Here is a 22,845-nt window from a genome sequence, read left to right as displayed (position 1 = left end):
AAGAGTTACCTATGTTTAGTTACAAGTGGCAAGACATATTTCTAGACATGTCAAATTTGATGAGATACTATTTCTTTTTTTGGTAGACAAATACCATTTCTTTTTAAATTCATTAGCAAATTTCTTTCTCCTTGTATATCTGGTTTAGCTTAGTTTCATTCCTTTAACACCTTATATTCTATTTTTTTATGCTCAGTCAGTACTACTGAATCTAGTAGTTAGACATGTTGCCACTCTTCTAGTTCAAAATCAACATTCCATGAACACTGGAGGCAAAGCAGGTATTACTAAGCCTACAGTCATGATGCTCACTATTATTGTTACTGCTGCTCTTAACATAATTTTAGCATGGGTTACCCTTTATCCTAAGCCTAACTCAGTAATTGATGATCTTCCTGCCCCTTACTAGAAGGCAACAATGGTTTAGGAGTATAAAGCCTTATTTGTAACGCCTCATTTGCAACCACTTAGTTAACATGCAAAACGGTATTTCGCATAGCATAATTAAATACTTAAGGAAAGATTTTAATAAAAGTATCACTATTACTCTATGCAACTATGTGACTTAACTTTTTCCTTATGTATTGTTATGCATATTGTGTTTTTCCGTATTATTATAAATTATATAGTCCTATACTCCTATACATGCACAATATTTCTACTTCTACTTGATAAATTGTAAACCATAATTAATGGCCAATGACTATCCGAGTATGATAACATATACCATCTTGAATAAAATCTCACAGATAACATCTCAGCTATAAATTGGACATCTAGGGATAATTTTCCACTATCTTACATAGTACCTAATATACAGATAACACAGTCTAGACAAATATCAAACTATCCAACAACAATGGACCTAGAATCACTCTATGGATTCATACAAAAAATGGATTTGTGCCAATATTTGCATCATCTAACAAACCAAAAATACATTCATATACATGTCAACATAAAAAAACGTATAATTGTATAAAGGCTACACATGCCTTAATTATAAACCATACACATATATACAAATATCTCTCAAAATATATGTCAGACTATACAACGGTGCATGATCATATAACATGCTTCACAAATTATACAGTCATCCTCAAAATCAAATATCCAACACAGCTGAGTCCTCTAACCATGTGTGGGCCTCTTGCCCCGTGAGGGCCCCTCTCTTGTTGCTAGGTACCTGAAACATATTCCCCAAATAAGGTGAGATTACAACATCTCAGTAAACTCAGGTTTCCAAAGTAGTTCTCCACTCATAAGTTCACTCCCTGCATGAAAGGTCAAATAACAAAGTATAGGAGACATCATATATATCAAAACTAATATACAACTTCCATGAGCTTGAGTCCTCTCACGGATAGTCGTAACAAATTCTTCTGAGAACCTGGGCCTTCGCGGAAGGTCCATACATGATGGTGTTCATTGGCCAAGAACCACAAATCCACACATCAAATCATCAAATATACATATCTACATGAATACAATTATACTAAGTATCTAACACTCATCAAATCCTACACACATCAAAACCATAATCCCATTGGATCATGTGGAACAACAAAGAATGAGGAAAACTCCTAAACCAATAGCTTACCTCTTTTAGCTTTTCTTCTAAGGTTACTTGCAATAAGAAAGTCAATCCATAAAGCTTCAAAAATAAAATCATCTATTTCAAGTAGGATAATAGAATAAATAATTCACATCATCCATCAAATATTGACCTTGTAGTCAAAATATCAATATAAACACACTTTAACATACTTACCCTATTCTTGATTAGTCAAGAATTAGGGCTTCGAACACTTGATTAATTCAAAGCTTGATCTTCCAAGACTATAGCATTTGTTCCAACCCTATAATACCAACCAACAACAACCAATTCCATTAAGGTTCATTTCAAGTGTCAAAATACCAAAATTCAACACTTTAATCAAGCATCATAATTTTGAATATCATGTTTAGGTTGGTTTCATTATATTTCCTTCATTATGAACCATTTCTCAATATATATTACATAGCAATTCATGCCAAAATCAAGTCAAGACCAATTAACCCAAATATCCAAGAATGCTCACATTATGCAATCTATCATGAACCAAACTAAAAGCTAGGCTTTCTCGCCTTACAATCACTTAAAATAACCCTAGAAATAACTTCCAAGCATAAACCAAAATTCAACATGCTTCCAAGATAAATATTCACACTTGGTCGAATCATGACATAGTGGTTCAATCAACAATCCAAGCTTTTCAATACCAACACTTAGTGGGTTTCAACACTGAACTAATCAAGCAATATAACCAACATTAAATTCCCAACAAATAACCATGATCATCAACATTCATAAATCCACCATAACCAAAAACCACAACTTCAAGAATCAATGGTTTAAATTCAGTTTTCTTACCATATATGTCCTCAAAATCTTCCAAGGATTATGTTTCAAAATTTAAAACATCAAAACAACTTATCCTAGCTCTATGGATGCAAGCTTGGTCAAAGAAGAGAAGAGATGAATATCACAAACTAAGGCTTTTCTATGGAAACTAGTGGTAGGGTTTTGTTCCTTAGGCCACACTCTTTATCTTTCGTCAAAGGACCTATGCTTTTTAATGGCTAGATGTAGATGAACAAGCTAGGTGCTTTTTTCTAATGGAGTTTGGCCAAACCTGTCTTTGGAGGGGTTGTTCGACGGATGAAGAAGATGAAAATAAACCACTTAAGTGTTTTAAGGTCTTATAATTTCAAGACATTGACTTTTACCTCACTTATAAATCTTAGTATTTGCTAATTGGTCCCTTAAGATTCATTAACATATAACTTAACGTACATTCAAATTCAACTCTTACTAATTGCATTTTGAACCCACCAATTTTCATAAATTTTCATCTTGTGACATTATCTTTAAGTTTAGAACAACTTTTGCCTATTTTCAAGTTGTTTATGGACATAAACAAAATTATGATAAAAGATTATGGGTCAAAGTCTAAATATGGTAAAGTTTAGGGGTCAAATTGCAAATAAGCAAAAGTTGCCCAAAACTTAAAAGCAATGTTATAAAACTGTAATTTGGAGAAAATAGTGCACTCAAAGTGCAATTAGTATAAGTTAGATTAAAGTGTAGGGAATTATTAGCAAAAATTAGAAAATTGGAGTCAGAGTCAAAGTTTTGACTTTTCTATTACTTAAACCAAATTATGAATAAGTTTCTTTCATCCTTTCTTTCTTTAGCTGCCCTGCACCTAACCGACCTCCATTCTTGTTCTTTTCCAAAATTTTATCTCCTTACTTACTCTCTAAAGCACCAAGCTTCTTTGACGAGAATTGAAGCTTGTCATCTTTGGATCCTAACCCTAGTCTTAGGTCACCATGAAAGGCTTTGTTTCGTGAGATTTTCCTCTTTGTTTCCATCGACCCTGACACTGTTCATGGAGCTTGGAAAGAGCTTTTGAAGTTTTTTAAGGTTGGAGAATAATCCATTGGTGATTTAGAACACAACCAAGATAAGAAACTTGAATTTTAATGGTTAGTTTTCAAAATATGAACTTAGATTTCCTTGGATATTTTGATGGATTTTCATGATGTTGGATCAGGTTATGTGATTGTTCTTGTTGTGAATGTTTTCCTTGATTAATTTGAAGTTGAATGAATTATTAAATAGCTAATAAAAAGCATGAAGGATTGGTAAAATTTTAAGGGTGCAATTCAGCCATCATGGAAAAATTAATGTAGATGAAGTGTTTTGTTGATATGTTGATGTGGGATAATGTTTAGTGATTAATAGAGGGATGAATGGTGTGGTTAATAGTCATTGAAAGTGTGTAAAAATTAGTGGAAGTCTTTGGTTACTATTCGGCAAAGGCAAGTAAACAAGGGATGGAATTGTGTAAATGGTGATTTGGTTGATGGCTATTGTACCTTAGATATTGTGTTGATAAATAGATTGGTTGGTGTGCATTTTGAGGGCTTGAAAAGTGGATGAATCCACTTGAACATGGTTTAACTTTTTGATGGAAAAACATGTTGGAATCATGTTAAGCTTGAATTAGTGATTGGTAGTCATTTCTTATATCATTTTAAATTATAATAAAGTGTGAAAACTAAGCTTTTAACTTGGTTTATAGGAAAATGGCATAATGAAGTATTCTTTGGTAATTGGGAGTAAATAACTATGACTTGATTTTTGGCATGAATTGACAATTAAAATATGAATTGGAATGATGGGTAAAGAAATGGATATATGGAAACCAACTTAACGTGATTTATGCAAGTTTGAAGAATATGTAAAGTGTTGAATATTCTGGTTATTGATACTTGAAATGAACCTTAATGGGTTTCATTCTTATTGGTTGGTAACTAGGTTGGAGACAAGTGACCTAGTAGTGGAGTAGCAAAGCTTTGGGTTAAATAGATGTGGAGGCTCTAGTTTTTGTTAATTCAAGAATATAGTAAGTATAATTTATATGGTGTTTTGACTGTTAGGTCAACATTTGATGATTATATGTGATGTTGATGCTAATTTCATACTTGAATAGGTGATCTTGGTGTATAAAGTATATTGGAGTAGCTTTCTTGAACTTCAAGTAAAGTTGGAAGGAAGAATATAGAGGTAAATTCATGGTTTAGGAGTTTTACTCTTTCATGTGGTTCCATCAGACTTCGACGAAAGTTATGGTTATATAATTGGATGATTGAGTAGTGTCTTAGTAATATGGTATAACTGCATTCATGTAGCACCATTATCATTGGTGAAAGAGCCAGTGGATAGACATTAGGGGCTAGGTTGTAGGATTAGGGAAAGAGTTGGTATACAACTGAAGTTTGTGTGATGAATTTATTGTATGTTATTTGGCCATTTGAACTGTTATGGATTTGCCTCTAGATATATGTTATTTTCATACCATATGGATATTAACCTTTCATGCAAGAAGTGAACTCATGGATGAAGAACTACTCCATAAACTCTGAGTTTACTGAGATATTGTATCTTATCTCGTTTGGAGATTATATTTCAGCTACTCCAACAATAAGAGAGCCCTAAAAGGGCAAGGGATTAGATCAAGGATAAAGATCCTATCCATGTTAGAGATTTAATATTTGAGATGATGTTGTATATTTGTATATATTGGGACGACTGTATATATTGTTTTTGCATGATGCATGATCATTGATGGGACGTAAATTCGTTCACATCTAAGCCCATTTTGATGGAAAAATACCATATGTTCCCTCATATGATGAGCAATTTAGCATGAAAATCACTTGTTTTACACATTTGTGACAAAAACACAGTGGGGGAACGTATGATGACGTATTCCTTTGAAAACATATTAAAAGGGGAACAGATTGAGAGCATTTATTACACCTGCTACTTTCATTTAATGCTCTGATCATTTTGCAGAAAACGTGAAAACAACGTCTTCTAAAAAGCAAGGCGGTGCACCACTTAAGCAGCAGGAAACATGAACAGCAGGAAACGTGAACAACAGAGAATCAAGATTTCTCATTGGCTAGGAAGAAAGCAAGGCATGGGAGACTGCAAGAAAACGGCTAATCATCAACAAAAATTGTCCCATCAAGCAATTTGCAAGCTTCTAAACACTGTTGCCACCGCCCCGTCCCTTCATTCAAGAAACCAACTCCAAAGGATTTACAAGACTGCCACTCTCTCTTCTACCTATAAATAGGACATCCCAAACACAAAAACATCATCGAATTCTGGAGGGATTGAAGTCCTAAAAGAAGATATCACCTAGTATTAGTTAGTAGTTTAGTTTTGTATAGTTTTAACTGTAGTTAAGTGACAACCCTTCTTCCTTACTCTGTATCATCCATTAAGACTCCCCACGAGCATCAAACCATCTTCTCCATTTTATACTTTGTTGTAATCTTTCTTGTTTGATTTCAATATAAGTGTTTCTTCTTTTCTTTCCAATCGTTATCTCTGAACTGAATCTCGGGTCTATGGGATTTCAGTTTAGAATAATTATGTTTAAAATATCAGCCATGGGCTGAACTATCTGTGGAACGGATAAGCTGTAAAAATCTTAAAGAATTATTTCCAGAACTTTTGACTGAAGCTTTTTGTATTTCTTTGGCTAAGTAAGCTATATTCATTGTGTATCAATGGAAATTGAACACATACTGAGAAAGAAACTTCCTTAAGGAAGGGATTTCAGACAGCTTAGCCATTGGGAGAAGGTAGTGTTATGGCAAAAACACTATTGGTCACCTTAGGAATAAGGGGCCACTTCGTCCATTTTAAGGTTTTGTACTAAGTACATGTTGGAGTCAAGGGAGCCGTAGGAATATGGAAACTCTTGAGCCATCTAGTCCATGAGCTGAGTAATCAGAGTTGGCAGATAAGAAACTGGGACAAAGCCAAAAAGTGCTAAGTCTTGAACAGAGGAAATAACTATTTAAGAATGTAGCAGTGAATCCGTTCCTTCTGTTAAATTGTTTTTCAAACCATCCACTTTGTTGTCTCTTGATTATAGTTATAACTACTGTTTTATTTTTACTTTGTTTAATCTTGTATCTATCAAACTCCAATGATTATTATCACACCTTCGTCTAAACAAGAAGGATCACATACATAACGCAGCGAGCAATTGTTTGCCATCAGACTGAACTTATTGTTCTTGAGAAACGTTGTCAAGACAGTAGGGAACGTTTGACCAGACAGTTCATTCACTAAATTTTCTTCTCATTTTCATTCTTTTTAAAATAGTTTAAGACAATATTTAGAGTTCTATCCTCGTGGGAACGATAATCTGGGCCTTAATACACCCATTATTACTTGATGTGTGCACTTGCGCACTTGGGTTGGAATTAAGGAAACAACTCTATTTTCTGTTGCTAACTTAGAACAGAGGAACGTCCCTTATCAGAATATATAATTTCCACCATCAGCAAACCACATAACAATCATGCACTCTTGTATAGTTGTATATTATGAGATACAGTTGTATTTATATTTCGTAATGAAGGCAAGTGTAGCCTTTAGACAATTGTATGAGTTCATGTTGGCATGCATATGAGTATATGTTCAACATGATAGATTATGTGAATGTTGGCACAAAGCCATTTTTGGTCCACTGTATTGGACAATTTGGTATATATACGGGTACTGGACTTTTCTGATTTTAAGGTACCATGTATATGTGGGAATTATCCCTAGATAGTCCAGATTACAGTTGCGATGGTGTCCGTTAGATTCTATCCGAGATGGTACATGTTATCATACTCGGATAGTCACTGACCATTGATTATGGTTACAGGGTTTGTAAGATGGAAATCTGTGCAGGTATGAGACTGTACAATATATAGTAATACAAAAAATACATTATGCATGACAATACATAAGGAAACTAAAATGGGAAAAGTTAAGTCACATAATTACAAGGGTAACAACGATACTTTATTTAGAGTCTTCCACTTAAGTTAATAAGTGTGCTGCACTTTAAAATACCATTTTGTATATTAACATACCGGTTGCAGATGTGGTGTTACAGTACTCAGACCAATAGTTTAACATATAATCCCTAACTTGATTAAATAGTAAATTACATGTAATTACGTAATTTAGCATGTATTAATGGGTTGGAATAAGTAAAAGGCCTAATTAAATTAATTAGAGTCACTTTTGAGGTAAAAAGTACAGTTAGTTAGAATTAAGGGATAAAAATGGATGTATGCAAAAGTACCCAAATATAAAAGTAAAAGTAAAAATATTCCTAGAAAAATATTTCAGATCTTTGGATAAAGTTTGAAAGAGAACAGAGTTAACTAGATAGATAAGTTTTTACCCGGTTGAACTTTTCTTTTTTGGTGAATGGGCAATGCCCAAAACAAAACTAAAATAATTACATCAAAGAGTGTCTATCCCTATGAACAGAGCAAAAATCAGAAAAATATAACCATCTAATTTCAGGTGAGGGATCCTGAAAGATAGAGAAATCTTCTTGCTCCAAATTATGCAAAGGAAGATTAGCTAGCCAGTCTGCACAACAATTGCCTTCCCTGTATGTATGCACCAAACGAACACTCCAATCTTTTGAGAGCCATTCCCGTATCCGAGTCACTAAATGCGACTCACAGGATGCATCACCATACTTGGTGAGCAAAGTGATAGAAAAAGCTGAGTCACTTTCTAAAATTAAATTCCTCTAACCTCCAACCCAAGCCATTTCCAAACCTTTTAGAACCCCCCACAATTCAGCTATAATTGCATTACAAAAGCCCACTCTGTAGGAAAATGCTTCTATTCATCTACCATCAGGACCTCTTAAGAGGCCACCACAGGATGCAATACCCGGGTTCCCTTTAGATGCTCCATTTGTATTAAGCTTTATCCAACCATCCTCTGGTGGTATCCACCTTATCATCTCTATACCCATCAATTTGCCAGAGTTCTTGTTTTGCTCTAAAGAATTGGCTGACATAACCTCTATAGCCATAGCATTAATCAACTCTAACTTGTATCTGTTATCCACACAACTAGAATTATGGATAATTTCATTTCTCCAAATCCAAACTTTCTAGCAAGTTATGCCAAAAATAATTTTGAATACTTCCTTCTTCTTAACTTAACTTAAGTAAGTTAAGTGAAGAAACCACATAAACCCCTCATTTTCCTTCTTCTTAGTCGAGCAAATCAGAGAGGGAGGGAGAACAAATTTTGAATAGCTTCCCCATTTCTCAACCAAATCCATCAGTTCCAAAGCCAAAAACGTAAAGAATCTTCTCCTCATTCCAAATCCTAGCTTAGTTTTGAGTGGGAAGCTTTGTGGAGAAAGATATCTCCTTCCCAAGAATTTGAACCACTTAGTAATTTGAGGAGTTTGGGGATACTTCCTTCTGTGGGAGCTTAGAGGATACTTCCTTCTGTGGGAGCTTAGAGGATACTCATTCCTTCGTTGAGTGTTCTTTTGTGGTAAGTTTCCACTCCTCAAAGCTATTTTCAGCGAGATTTCAAAAAGTTTAAAGATGATGAATATTGTTTTACGGGTTGTATGAGTTTGAGTTGGATTTAGGCTTAGCTCGTGTTGGGAAATGTGTTTAGATGAGGATTTTAATGGTGAAAATGTAGTTGGAATGTTATTTTTCACATCTTCATTAAAATTCAAAAATTATGCCTATGTTGATGTGACTTCTTATATTTCAAGTAATGTGGATTGGATTGGTTGTGTTAATGGTGCCCATTGTGTTGGTAGGATTGCAGCAAGTGGACCATCCTTGAGTGACCAACCATTGGAGGAAGCCATGGAGCTTGAGTAGCTCATATGGATTGGTAAGTTCATGCCTTAATTATGGTGTGAATTGGATTGTGTGGTTTTTGAATATGTTGTAGGTATGTTAAATTGATGGATTTCACACTCTTGAATAGGGTGTGTTGGTAATTGGAAGGAATTACCAAGTTAAGATACCAAGAAGGGTTGGTTTGGATAAGTGAGCTAGAAGAAAGCTTGCAAAGAAGAGGAAACATCAAGAGGTAAACCTTTAGATCTTGGAGGTTAATCCCTCTTGTTGTTCCACCATTACTTTTATGAAAGTAATGGTTAATGAATGGATGATTGAGTGATAATGTTAGTATTATGATATCTTTGCATTCATATAGTATTGTTATGTCATTGGAGAAAGGGCTAATGGACAAGCACTAAGGGCAAGGTTGTATGCTTAGTGGAAATGACTAAGATGCAATTGAAGCTGGTGTGATGATTTGATTCTTTAATTCTTTGGCCATTTGAATGCATGAGTATGCTGCAGTTAAAATCATTACTGTTATTGCCTCTGGATATATGATGTAGTTCATGCCATGTGTATACTAACCCTTCATGCAGGAAGTAAACTCTGGGGTTTGAGGAATTCTCCAAGAACCCTGGGTTTATTGAATTTTATCTCACCCAGTTTGGGGACTGCTATTTCAGGTGTTAGCAGAGATGATACTGGGCGAGGCAAAGGACCCAAGTAATTTGCATATGATAGATGATATTTGAGATATTTTGATGCATTAGTGATGGATGAATGCATATAGGACTTAGAAGTTGATGATTGATGTTGTATAGCCCTTGTGTACCTAATTTGGGACTTTCATCACTTGTTATTTCTAAGTCTTTGGTATATAATCATTTTGAAGCACATTGATGTAATTAAGCCTGTTTGGATATCATGTAAGCCTTGAAATGGCAAAAATTTAGGTATTGGAGGTTTGGTACAATGTCTATTAGGTGAAAGAAAACCTTTGGGGTTGAGAATTAATGTAAATATAAGGAAATCATGTCTTGTTGTCCATTTTTCATATCCTATATGATAGATTTGTAAATATAATGGAAGTTATAGATCTTTTACTTAGCTTTCGAACGAGACCAATATTGCATCAATCGAATAAGTATAACTCAAGTTATGGATAAAATACTAAGGTAGGGTGAAATCTCCAGATCCATGGTCCTATCAGCGCGGGAAGACGCGAAGAAACCAGTGTTTCCGTGCTACCAGCGTGGGTTTCGCCCTGTGAGCGCGGGACTCCTGTGAAATTCAGCACCCTTTTCTTAAAAAATTCATAACTTGAGCTACGGTACTTTGAATTGAGCATGGTTTGAACCCATGCGTAGCTAACAAAGAGATCTATAACATATGGGAAGATGAGGACCGTAAAAGTTGTATAAAATTTCTTGTGTAACTAAAAAGTGAAGGTGTTTAGTGTTGAACATCAATAAAAAGGAGCTTTTAAGCCTTGTTGGTCTAAAAGGACTACTTGGCACACTATGGTAGCAACGTATGGTCTAAGTAAAATTACATTAAGTATTTCACACATAGTTTAAGTTATGATAACGGTTATTGGAATTGTTTTAATTATGAAATTGATTTTAAATAAAAACGTTTATAAAAAAAAGGAAAAAGTTTATCCGTACTTTAATTCGATTGCTGTGATTGTAACTGTGCTTAATGTCATACGTAATGTTAACAAATCGGTTCTAGAACCGGATGTTACATAATACTATTCAATTCTTCAAAGTTGAACATTTTAGCACTTGGATTGGGGATTAAATTTGGATGATAGAAAATTTATTGTTTTCCTTGGTAATAACTTGATTTCCTAATCATTACGGAAGCAATAAGTGGTGTCTCGTTTCAGTATAGATATTGAATACAAAAGTATAGCAAGAGTTGTTGCTGAGATAACTTGGATCAAATCACTTTTGAGTGAACATACCTACTTATTGTTATGCCTTCCATAGTTTACTGTGATAATCTCAATGTAGTTATGCTAGTGTCAAATCCCATCTTGCATTCCAGAGCAAAGCACTTTGAACTTGATCTATAATTTGTTAGAGAAAATATTTAACAAAAGCAACTAGAAGTTCATCACATACCCTCAACAAAATAAATAGCAAATTTGTTGACTAAACTAGTCATTCATTCCATCTTTCAACAATGGAGATACAAACACAAAGTTCAAAACTACTCATTCATGTCAGAAGTGAAATAATCTATGAAATGCAATTAATTGTGACTGAATTGGAAGGTAGCAAGTGTTGTATCATGTTATAAATATTACATCATGTAAGCCATTAATAGAAGTGTGAAATCAAAATTTGATTGCTTCAATTATGAACTTTTTATTTCATTTTTTTTTTTACTTTTCTTACTTGTAGCTAAGATAAATTTTACATGCTTCAATTCAAACCAAAGCATTTCTATTTTATCTTCTATTTTAGGTGAAAAGATACAAGAGAATAGGACATAATCTGAAACAATCATGCATAAGCCATAACAAGAGGTAGCTCCTCAAATGAACTAGAAGACTATTGCAACTCTATCTAATTAAAACATCATTACAACTTTTAAGAACTTAAATGGAAGAGAAGACTATTGAAAATTAGTTTCCACTCTCCACCTCTAAAGGGTAACCTTCTAAGCTAAATCTGGTTCGAATTAGATATATAAATTAGCAATCTCTTTTTGAATGTTATAAAAAAAGTTTTCTAGTAATATTTTTTGAATGTTACAAAAGGTAAATTACAATAGTTTTTTAAATGTTGTGAAAAAAAATTAAATTAGCAATATCTTTTTAAATATGGTTGGTAATATCTTAAAATATTGCTAAAACCACATTTTATAAAAATCGGACTGGATCAATCAGTCCAACTGGTTCAATCAGGAACCCAATCATAGGTCAGTCCAATTCAGGAAATGAATCGATTATGTAGTCAACCCAGTATCAAACTAGTGGACACGCTATAAATCGCGGTCCAACTAGTATTTAACCGGTATTAGCTTTTCAAATGAACCATTTTTTTGCCTCAAATATTTTAAGTGTTGCAAAAGCGGGGTCAAAATTAATCTTTGAAGTCAAATTTGATCTAGCAAAATCAACAATAATCCTCTTGGCAAGGTATTTTCCTAATAAACTTAAAATATTCATATAGGGAATAATCATCTACCTTAAATATCAAATACTCTCGAAATAAAGGAAATATCAAGTGTATTATCAAAAGCTTTCAAAAAATTTACACTGATGATCTCTTTATAAATCTACTATAGCCAAACATCCTTCTAAATTATTTGAGGTTGGAATAAGACAATCAAAAATAGAATATAGTCATTAAATAACAAATAACAAAAAAAAAATCATAAGTAAAAATCCTATACTGTTGTGGAGTTAAAGTTAGGTTTATAGTCCTTAAAGGGTGTAATATTTCGTTTAGAGATGTCAAAATGGGTCAGTCTATCTCATAAGACCCTAGCCTGTGTAGGGTAGGGGCAAATGATCCAAAATAATAAAGGCTTGCAAGGATTAAAAGCTCTATGAGTTAAGGTCAACTCACATTCCATCTAAAATTATAATTTTAAAAGTATATATTATTGAATTTAATGCTTTGAAAATTATTTTGAAAAATAAATATTTAAAAATTTCATAAAATCCTCTATACAAAATATAAATTTTTCATAATTTGATTTTTTTTAATGAAATAATATTTCCACACACAGTGGCGAAGCCACATTCATGGCAGCAGGTGCCTTGGCACCTACTTGTTTTAATGTTTTTTTTTTACTTTTTATATATAATTATATAATTAATTATAATTAACTAAGGTTAAAATCATAATTTGGCACATCTAAATAGAAAATCAAATACTCAATGTAAAGAACCAATACACCATCTAAATTTGTTTGCTTTGATATAATTATTGATAATTGTTCATTTGAATCAATGTTATGTGACATTATTTAGTACATAATTTAAATAACTATGCTAGAATTCATAGTAAATTTTTTCTTGATAAATTTCTTTAATTATAATAAATATTTTGATATGTCACTTTTTTGGCCTCCGTCTTAATTTTAGGGCTAGCACCACCTAAATTTTTGGGTGGGCTCCGCCACTGTCCACACAAGTATACTAGTGAAAGTATAAGCAAATTTTTTAAATATTTTCTAATAATCCTTGAAAATTTTATTCTATAATGCAATTATTAAAGTCTTCGCTTCTTATTATATCTTCGAATAATGATATTTATTATTTAGTAATACTTACAATAAATCTTTATTATTTAGTAAAATTTTTAGTATAGGTAAAAAATGTAACAGTTTGATTTTTTCCAATAAAAATTAGTCAAACAAGATTTTATATACCCTCTCAATTTTTTTATTGTAACAAATCAAATAATGTTGAAAATTTACATAATTTTTCGTAAATTATTTTTTTTTACTACCTTTTCATACTTTTAACATTTTTAAAAGATTAAAAGATTGATCATAACTATAGAAGCTATTCTATGTTGCTATTATAGATTTTAAAAACTTAGTTATAATTTTATAAATTGTAAACATTTAATTGAATACTTAGTTCAATTATAAAATAAATTATAAATATAAAATCCTATTCTTCAATATTTCTTTTTTTTCTATTTTATGAATTTAGTCGATAAAATTGTGACCATTTGATTTATTACTGAATGGTTAAGATTCATCACATGGCATGATCTTATAAATTAGAAAAAGAGGATTGATACACATAGGACTTATCCATGCGCACAATATTAATTATTTTTGGTGCAATGAGAAATAATTTTTACTAATTATTAGGAAAAAATATTTTTTAGATTCCATACCATTGGATTCACATTTGGATGATTCAAACAATATAAACTCATATTTTAATATAAGTTTAACTCTTTTATGTTATTTAAATTTGATAGAAGTGCATTTTTAAGTTTTCGATTAATTCATATATATTTTAACTTGATAGTTTTTTTTTTATACATAACTTGATAGTCAATTTTATTGTGGATATCATATTATAAATAGAGTAGGAAATATCTTTCATTAAAAATAATTCAAAAAGACAACTAAAATAAATAAATAAAAATTATTATTGAATTTTTAAAATATATAATTATTATATATATTCCATTAAATTATATATATAAAGTATATTTGTATTATTATATTATATTTATAATTTTTTATATTTATAAATATTTAAATTTGTATATTATATATATATATATATATATATATATATACACTTATTTTTTTAAATAATGAAAATTTTATTCAAGGAAAAAATTTGGCTCACAGATAAACCTTAATCCAACCTGCCAAATCATAAGGTTGTGAGGGTGAAGGCTTTACCACAAAAAAGGCTTAGCGAGTTAGGATCAAATATAGCCTGCGGGATTAAGCTAATTTTGACACATTTACTCGTTGTGTAGGTGTTAAAAGAGTGGACCACAGCTCAGGAGGAGTCATCGTTGGAGTTATCTCTGGTATGATTGAGATAGGGGAGCGAGAGTGTATCGACATTGTGACTTTATATTTGTGTAGTGTAGCAACTCGTAAAAGTAATTGATGTAAGATATGTCTCATCAGGTGGAGAAGATGGGTATATATAAGTAGGAAATATTATATAATGATACGAGAAAGAGAGAGAGAGAGAGAGAGAGAGAGAGAATTTAACCGTTTTGCCCATTACTTTACTGTATTTTGCGCGTGAGAAATTGTTTCACCTTCTTGTACAATAGGTGAGTTGTGCATAGAGTGAGAGATCTTCGATGGTGAGGTTGATGTGTAACACCGCGTAGTACTCCGGTTGTTAACATACATGATATTTGGCATACACAACGGAAGACTTTATTTAAAAATAATAATAAAGTGTTTACAAAAATACGAGTAAACTTTTTATTTCAAAACATTTCTAAAATCGTTCACGTGAGATACTGTGAAAGCATAAATCTAAACATACATCTACTAATTAATCACATTAGCCAGTATTAGTGGCCATTGACCATCAAGATATGACATCAAGTGTCATTCGTGACGGAGTCTCACAGACAGCATAATAACTGTATTTCAGATAACTAGGAACATGGTCCCACACATACAGATCACCTAATTAATACAATAATTTAAACAGATAGCTTGCAAGTCTCACACGGACTGCAATCCCCTCAATGGGTCAATGCAAATAATAAGACTCCATTCCCAAATTAACTGAATACATGCATCAAGTCTATATTAATTCAAAGTATAAAAGCATCAGTAAATAATCCATGGCTCTACAAATACAATCATGAGCCTAAATAAAGACATGAAATAATTAAGCATGTGAACAAGTCTACATGCCATCATCAAGTCTAAACATAATATAAAATCATCAGCTGCGTCATCAACTACTCCAATGCGGGGGCCTTGCCCCTAGAAGTATCACCACTACTCTGGGTACCTAAAATGATATCCCCAAACAGGGTGAGATAACCACATCTCTGTAAGCTCAAGATTCATAGAGGATCCTCTAACCCCTGAGCCCACTTCCTGCATGTCAAGTCAGATATAAAGCATATAATACAGACATACAGCATAAACATAGCATCATCATATCATCCTTGTGTAACCCCAGGGTCAAGGCCAAAGACGGTTACACATGTGTGACTTCCAGGGTCTAGCCATAAACAGTCAACACAACCTCAGTATGAAATAGCTCCCAGAGTCAAGTCATAGGCAACCTACATACCATGATCACTGGCCAGGATCCTCGTAACATATATCATCAGTGCATCATCATAACATCAAGATCATATAACACCTATATGAATGTGAATGAATGCACATATACATCATACCATATACTTTCATACAATACAATCATAATGCCCACCATCATGGTGGGGCCACTGAGAGAGGAGTCAACTAGAACTAGGAGTTTACCTTAGGGAGCTTAGCACATGCCCACACTCCAGTATAATACGTATGCTCCAACAAAGTCCTCAAGTGCACGGTTCTCTAGGCACACCTAGAGTAGGAATCATTCACATCATTAATTACATATTAATAATTCAAGTCATATTCACGACTTAGTCATTTAATGATTCCACATTTCATACTCATATGCCAATAATATGCATATTACAAGTCTAGACAAATTATTACTTATAACATATTTTAGTGCATTATTACAAGCCACTTTAATCTTCAAATACTTACATAGCTTAGAATCACATGCAAGGCTCACTTAAATAACTTACATTATTTTCAACTCATCCAAGCCATATTTATGATTATTATAAGTTACTAAGGATTCCCATAAGCCCACTTAGCTTAAATATCACTTTTACGATTTTTCCATAACTATACATGCTTCTATTTTCTAGTTACTGAGTGCAACTCACTTGTTATAAAATTCTCATCTTTTAGTATGTTAATATAGACTCAATTAACTTTACAACAAGATATCACATGCCTCATTTGGAGTTTTCTAGCTCCAGTTATCACCATTTGAAGTTGGACAAGCAAAGTTGTTTGCCAACTCCGAACAGGACCCTAAATATCCTTTACCATTTATTTAATTCTGGAAAATCTAATAAACCAATTGTTCTAAAATATTTTAGTAGAAAACTAGACACCTTTATATTTAATTTGACATATTATGAGCCTAATTTTAGTAATCACAGGGGGAGAAACAATTCGTGGAAGTTTCAGCCATGTACAGCCCCTGCACATGGCCTTCCTATGTAGTCCTCAATCGCTTGAATTGATACCAAATTTTGACACCACATAGCTAACATCTCAACCTTCAATTTTATATAAGGCACATCCCTATATGTCATCTGTGCAGGGAGATATGCTCTCCCCAATTTCGCCTAAAAATTGGTTACTTAGCCTTAAATGTGTTTACTTAACAAACCTTAATTACTTTTGATTATAAATCCTAATTCACATTAATTCTTGGATTTTTCTATTATTAAGTCACATTATGAAATATATTTAGTCCCATTATTTCATGATACTTAAATTTTACTAATTATTTAATTAGTGTACCTAAACCCTACTTTAGTCCAATTTTAGAGTTAAATCCTTAATTACTTTTGTTAATTAATCCCTACCCTTAATTAATCCCCTAATTCATCCTCTCCTTAATTTTAACACAACTAAACCCTTATATAATTTATGGGGCAGATTTGATGAGCTATTTTAATTAGGGTTTTTAGCCATTATTAAACATGATTAGTGAGTTTTACTTAGAGTTAACCCACCTAGTTAATCTTTCTAATCATTTTTCCATACTTAACAACTTAATCACATTTTTTTGTCATAAAACCTCATCCTTACATGATATGGCCAAAATGTTCATTGTCCATTTAGGGTTCATAGTCATCTTTTTACATGAACCTCACTCAAAGGTCCAAAGGTGGCACCTTTAGTCATCCAGTCCATCATTCCATGGTTCCAAACACACACACACTTAAGGATCATCATCAAACCATGACATAATAAAAAAACTTAAACAATATTCCTTCATGACACATCAAAACTGTGGCACACAAGGGCACAAGGGCACAAAGGAAAGGCTTTTGAGTTATTTCACTCAAATAGAAGCTTACATCTTCAAGGTTACTCCTTTAACTCAAGTCTCCACCTTTTTCCACCAAGAACCCTCCTTTAAGCAAGAAAAAACCTTCATGAACATGCTCATGAGTTAGGCTCAAGAACACAAGAGAAAAAGATGATATCTTTCAAGAAAGTTTAAGAACACTTACACTAGAACTCAAAAGAACCAAGCAAGGATGTGTTGATCTTCAAGAGAACTCAAGAACATAGCTCTGTGGCTCTCAAAACCTTCAAAACCATGGCTGTGTTTGGGGATAAAGAACACGAAAATTTGATCCACACCATGAAATTGGTATGGTTGAGAAGAGGAGAATGAGGGGAGCAAGTTTGGTGAAGAAAATTTGGTGATTTGGAGAGGTTTTGGAGATGAAATCTTAGAGAGAAGTGAGAGAAAATTCAAAAATTGAATTTTAGAGAGAGAAGTGAGAAGGGATGCTGCACATTCTGACCGGAAATGGGAGGAGGGGTTCCCTAATGAGGGGTGCCATGTCACTAAGTTACCATTCGTCCTTTAGTGAGACCCAGTGTAATTTTTAACTGATCTGTCGTCAAATTTTTTACCCGGAAACTCCCAAGACTCTAAATTTAAGTACTTAACATTAATTTATTCTAATTATCATATTCATAATTTAAAAATTTGATTAGTAGATCACAGATCCACTAACAGTTATTTAATTGCTCTGTAGTCTTTACCGATGTTCTTAACTGTACCCAGATTTCATAATCTTCTTAACTTTAACATTTTTGGTCTAATTATGACTTGTTAGGCATATATTGGTCTTTATTTCCATTTTCTCATCTTTTTCTCGTTTTCGGATTCTACCGGCTGCTGCTACAGCAGTACAAAATACCGGCAGAAGTGACTTTTCAAAAATACCCCAATATGGGTATGAATCTTCATCAAATCATATCCTAACCTCATTTATGATGTTTATATCATTAGATTAGCTCTCTAAATATAATTTGCTAACTTGGAGCTATTCTACTAACTGTTACTGCGTCAGCAGTCAAAATTAACAGATGAAAATTCATTTGTGCAAAATATCCTCAATATGGGTATCAAAATTCTTAGAATTTCATCCTCATTTCATTTATGACCATAAAGTCCTCATCATAACCCTTTAATTTAAAAATTATATAATTAGGGTTATTATATTCACCACACCTTTTAAAATGATTTTGTCCTCAAAATCGGATCATACCTGATATCAAAGTCAAGATATCGTCGGAGAATATCATCCTCCCACTCTCGTGTGGCATCCTCAGGTGTTAATCCTTCCCATTGAATCTTGATAATGAGAATAACTCTATTTCGAAGTTGTTTCTCATCTCGAGCAAGAACCTTAGAAGATCCAACAACGAACTTCAAATCCTTCTTAACCTCTATGTCATCAGGCTGTACAATGTGTGAACCATCAGATATATATCTACGGAGCTGACTCACATGGAAGACATCATGTAAATTCGCCAAGTTGGGAGGTAGGGCAAGTTGATACGCCACCGGTTCGACCTTCTTTATTATCTAGTAGGGCCCAATGAACCGTGGACTCAACTTCCTCTCCCCCAAGGCACGCCAACACCTGTAGTGGGTGATAATCGGATGAATACATGATCCCCTTCAGAGAACTCGAGGGGTCTGTGCTTAGCATCGTAGTAACTCTTCTGACGGCTATGGGCTTTCTTCAGCCTATCTCTGTAGTCTCTTGGACCAAGTCTGACCCCAATAATTGTCTTTCTCCAATCTCCGTCCAACATGTAGGTGCTCTACACCTACGGCCGTACAAGGCCTCATAAGGAGTCATGCCCAAACTGGCATGATAACTGTTGTTGTAGGAGAACTCAACCAATGGCAGGTACTTGTCCCAAGCATTACCCTGCTCTAACACACATGCTCTCGACATGTCCTCTAGTGTCTGAATGGTCCTCTCTGTCTGACCATCTGTCTGCGGGTGATATGCAGTACTCAATCTCAATTGAGTACCAAATGCCTCATGCAACGCTTCACAGAAGCGTGAAGTAAACTTCGGATCCCGATCACTGACTATGCTTTCGGGAATGCCATGAGGCTTCAATATCTCTCTAAAATATAGTCTGGCTAGCTGCTCTGTGGAGAAAGTCGTCTTAACTAGAATGAAATGGGCGGATTTAGTCAACCTATCAACCACAACCCATATGGAATCAAATCTAGCATGGCTTCTCGGTAATCCAACAACAAAGTCCATGGATATACTCATCCACTTCCACTCCGAGATATCTAATGATTGTAAGTAACAAACCAGAAGGCTTCTGATGCTCAATTTTTACCTTCTGACAAATAAGACACTTATTCAGAAACTGGGCTATGTCTTTCTTCATCCCAGACCACTAAAAATTTTGTTTCAAATCTTGGTACATCTTAGTTGCACCCGGGTGAATGGTGTACTTACCCATATGGCCATCTGTTAACACTTCTTCTACCATTGGCCCCTTTGCGACAATTAACCGATTTTTGTAGTATTTCACATGAGAAGCATCGGTGAACACAAAATCTTGCTCTTTCATCATTTGGATCCCTTCATCAAGCACTTGGGCCGCTTTAACTTTTTCCATTAACGAATTTCGGACTTCGACCGTAGTCATGAAATATGAAGTCTCAAATGGTGTCAAAGAAATTCGCAAATCCCTGAACAACTCAATCAAATCATACTCTGCAATCATCATGCTAGCCACACCCGTGGTCTTTCTGCTCAAGGCATCAGCCACTACATTCGCATTTCCAGGGTGATATTGAAGGTCAAACTCATAACCATTCAGGAATTCCATCCATCTCCTTTGTATCGTATTAAGCTCCTTTTGATCGAATAGATACTTCAAGCTTTTGTAATAACTAAAAACTGTGAAGGTAGCACCATACAAGAAGTGTCTCCATATTTTCAATGCAAAAACCACGGCCGTTAACTCAAGATCATGAGTAGGGTAGTTCTCTTCATGTAGTCTCAACTGTCTAGAAGCATAGGCCACTTACCTTTTGCTCCTGCATCAACACGCACCCTAATCCATACTTGGATGCATCACAATAGATCTCAAATCTCTTCTCTGGATCAGGAAGAATCAGAACCGGTGCAGTAGTCAACTTATTTTTCACTTCTTGAAAACTCTAATCACACCCAAGGGTCCATGCAAATGGCACCCCTTTTCGGGTCAACCTAGTCAATGGCAAGGCGATTTTGGAGAATCAATTAATAAATCGCCTGTAGTATCCGGCTAAACCCAGAAAACTCTGGATCTCAGTAACACTCTTGGGTCTCTCCTAATCCAGCATAGTTTCAATTTTACTCGGATCAACAACCACTCCTATAGATGAGATGACGTGTCCAAGAAACTGGATCTCATGTAACCAAAACTCAAACTTAGATGGTTTGGCATATAACTGATGCTCCCTTAAAATCTATAGAACTATCTTCAAATGCTCTACATGTTCTTCCTTAGTTTTGGAGTAGATCAGAATATCATCAATGAATACCACAACAAACTGATCTAAATGTGGTTTGAATATAACTCATGAACACGGCTGGGGCATTAGTAAGCCTAAATGGAATCACTAGATACTCATAGTGCCCATATCTGGATCGGAAAGCCGTCTTCGAAATATCCTCGGCCTTTACCCGGATCTGGTGATATCCGGAACGAAGATCAATCTTTGAGAACACAGAAGCACCTCTGAGCTGATCCAACAAATCATCTATGTATGGTAGAGGATACTTGTTCTTTACTGTCACCTTGTTTAACTGACGATAATCAGTGCACAATCTCATCGTCCCATCCTTCTTCTTCACAAAGATCACCGGTGCACCCCAATGAGATACACTCGGTCTGATAAAATTCTTGCGGGACAATTTTTCTAACTGTTTCTTAAGCTCTGTTAGCTCCACTGGTGACATCCGGTATGGAGCCAATGAGATAGGCCTCACACCAGGTACTAAGTCGATTGAGAATTCAATCTCCTTCTCAGGTGGAAAATGGGGAATTTCTTCCGGAAATACATCTTCAAACTCGCACACAACCAAAATATTAGCAGTAGGTTCTTTGGAGTCTCCTACGAGTCCTCCCAGGATAATATATCCTGAATCTCCCTCATCTAGAGCCTTATTTAACTGTGGTGCTGTCAAGTACAAACTGTCTGGCTTCTCTCCTTTTGAAGAAAAGAAAATCCTCCTGCTACAACAATCGAGCATCACACCATACCGAACCAGCCAATCCATACCAATATAATATGTAGGTTCATGCCCTCAAGCACTATCAAATCCACTATATACTCTTCTTGCTCATATATGAATCTGACTTCTTTGCACTTCAAAGAAGTAGAAACAATATCTCTGGTGGCAGTCTTCACTACCATGGAAGGCGTGAACTCATAAATGGGCAAATGTAATCCATTAGCAACGAATTCTGATATGAAGGAGTGGGTAGCTCCGAATCAAACATGGCATCAAATGCATATCCTCTGATAAGAATAATACCTCTGATAAGGTTTGGAGACCTCTCAGCCTCCTGCTGTGTCACTGTATATACCCTGGCACTAGTGGGCATCATAGGCTTCTCTATGGCTCTCTGAGTAGGCACGGACTGAATCAGGATCGCCTAAATAGCTGCAACTTGCCCCGTCTTCTTGTCGCACTCTTTGGAATAGTGTCCTGTCTGACCACAACTGAAGCAAACATTCTGCCCTAGTCGACAAACACCTGTATGCATCTTCCCACACTTGGCACAAGTAGGAATCTTCCCTGCACCAGACATGCCGCTTCCATTTTTCACAAAGGGAGTCTTATTAAACTTGGCGTTCTGCTGTGCTTGCAAACCTTTTCCCTTACCCTTCCAAGGCGTAGTCCTCCCACTGAAGCTCTTTCCCGCTACTTCCTTTCCTCTGGTACTATAGTACTCCTGAATATTCTGACACTACTTGAT

At 34.4% G+C, this 22,845-nt stretch overlaps 1 protein-coding gene across 1 annotated transcript; it reads right to left on the bottom strand.

The window, feature by feature from the left end:
• Window positions 1-8,276: 8,276 nt before the first annotated feature.
• On the bottom strand, window positions 8,277-22,142 carry LOC133286197 (uncharacterized). Its single transcript, XM_061483584.1, has 7 exons — window positions 21,747-22,142; window positions 20,906-21,037; window positions 20,328-20,730; window positions 19,890-20,155; window positions 19,510-19,665; window positions 19,104-19,297; window positions 8,277-8,493 (listed from the first exon to the last, which is right to left on the bottom strand). Exons 1-7 carry the CDS (start codon window positions 22,140-22,142, stop codon window positions 8,277-8,279), a joined length of 1,764 nt encoding a protein of 587 aa, XP_061339568.1.
• Window positions 22,143-22,845: the final 703 nt, after the last annotated feature.

The sequence above is a fragment of the Gastrolobium bilobum genome, unplaced genomic scaffold (genome assembly GCF_033153095.1).
Source record: "Gastrolobium bilobum isolate Gb01-03AN ecotype WA unplaced genomic scaffold, APGP_CSIRO_Gbil_v1 utg207921, whole genome shotgun sequence".
In the NCBI taxonomy this organism is placed as follows: domain Eukaryota; kingdom Viridiplantae; phylum Streptophyta; class Magnoliopsida; order Fabales; family Fabaceae; genus Gastrolobium; species Gastrolobium bilobum.
This window is presented reverse-complemented; position numbering and strand designations above follow the sequence as displayed.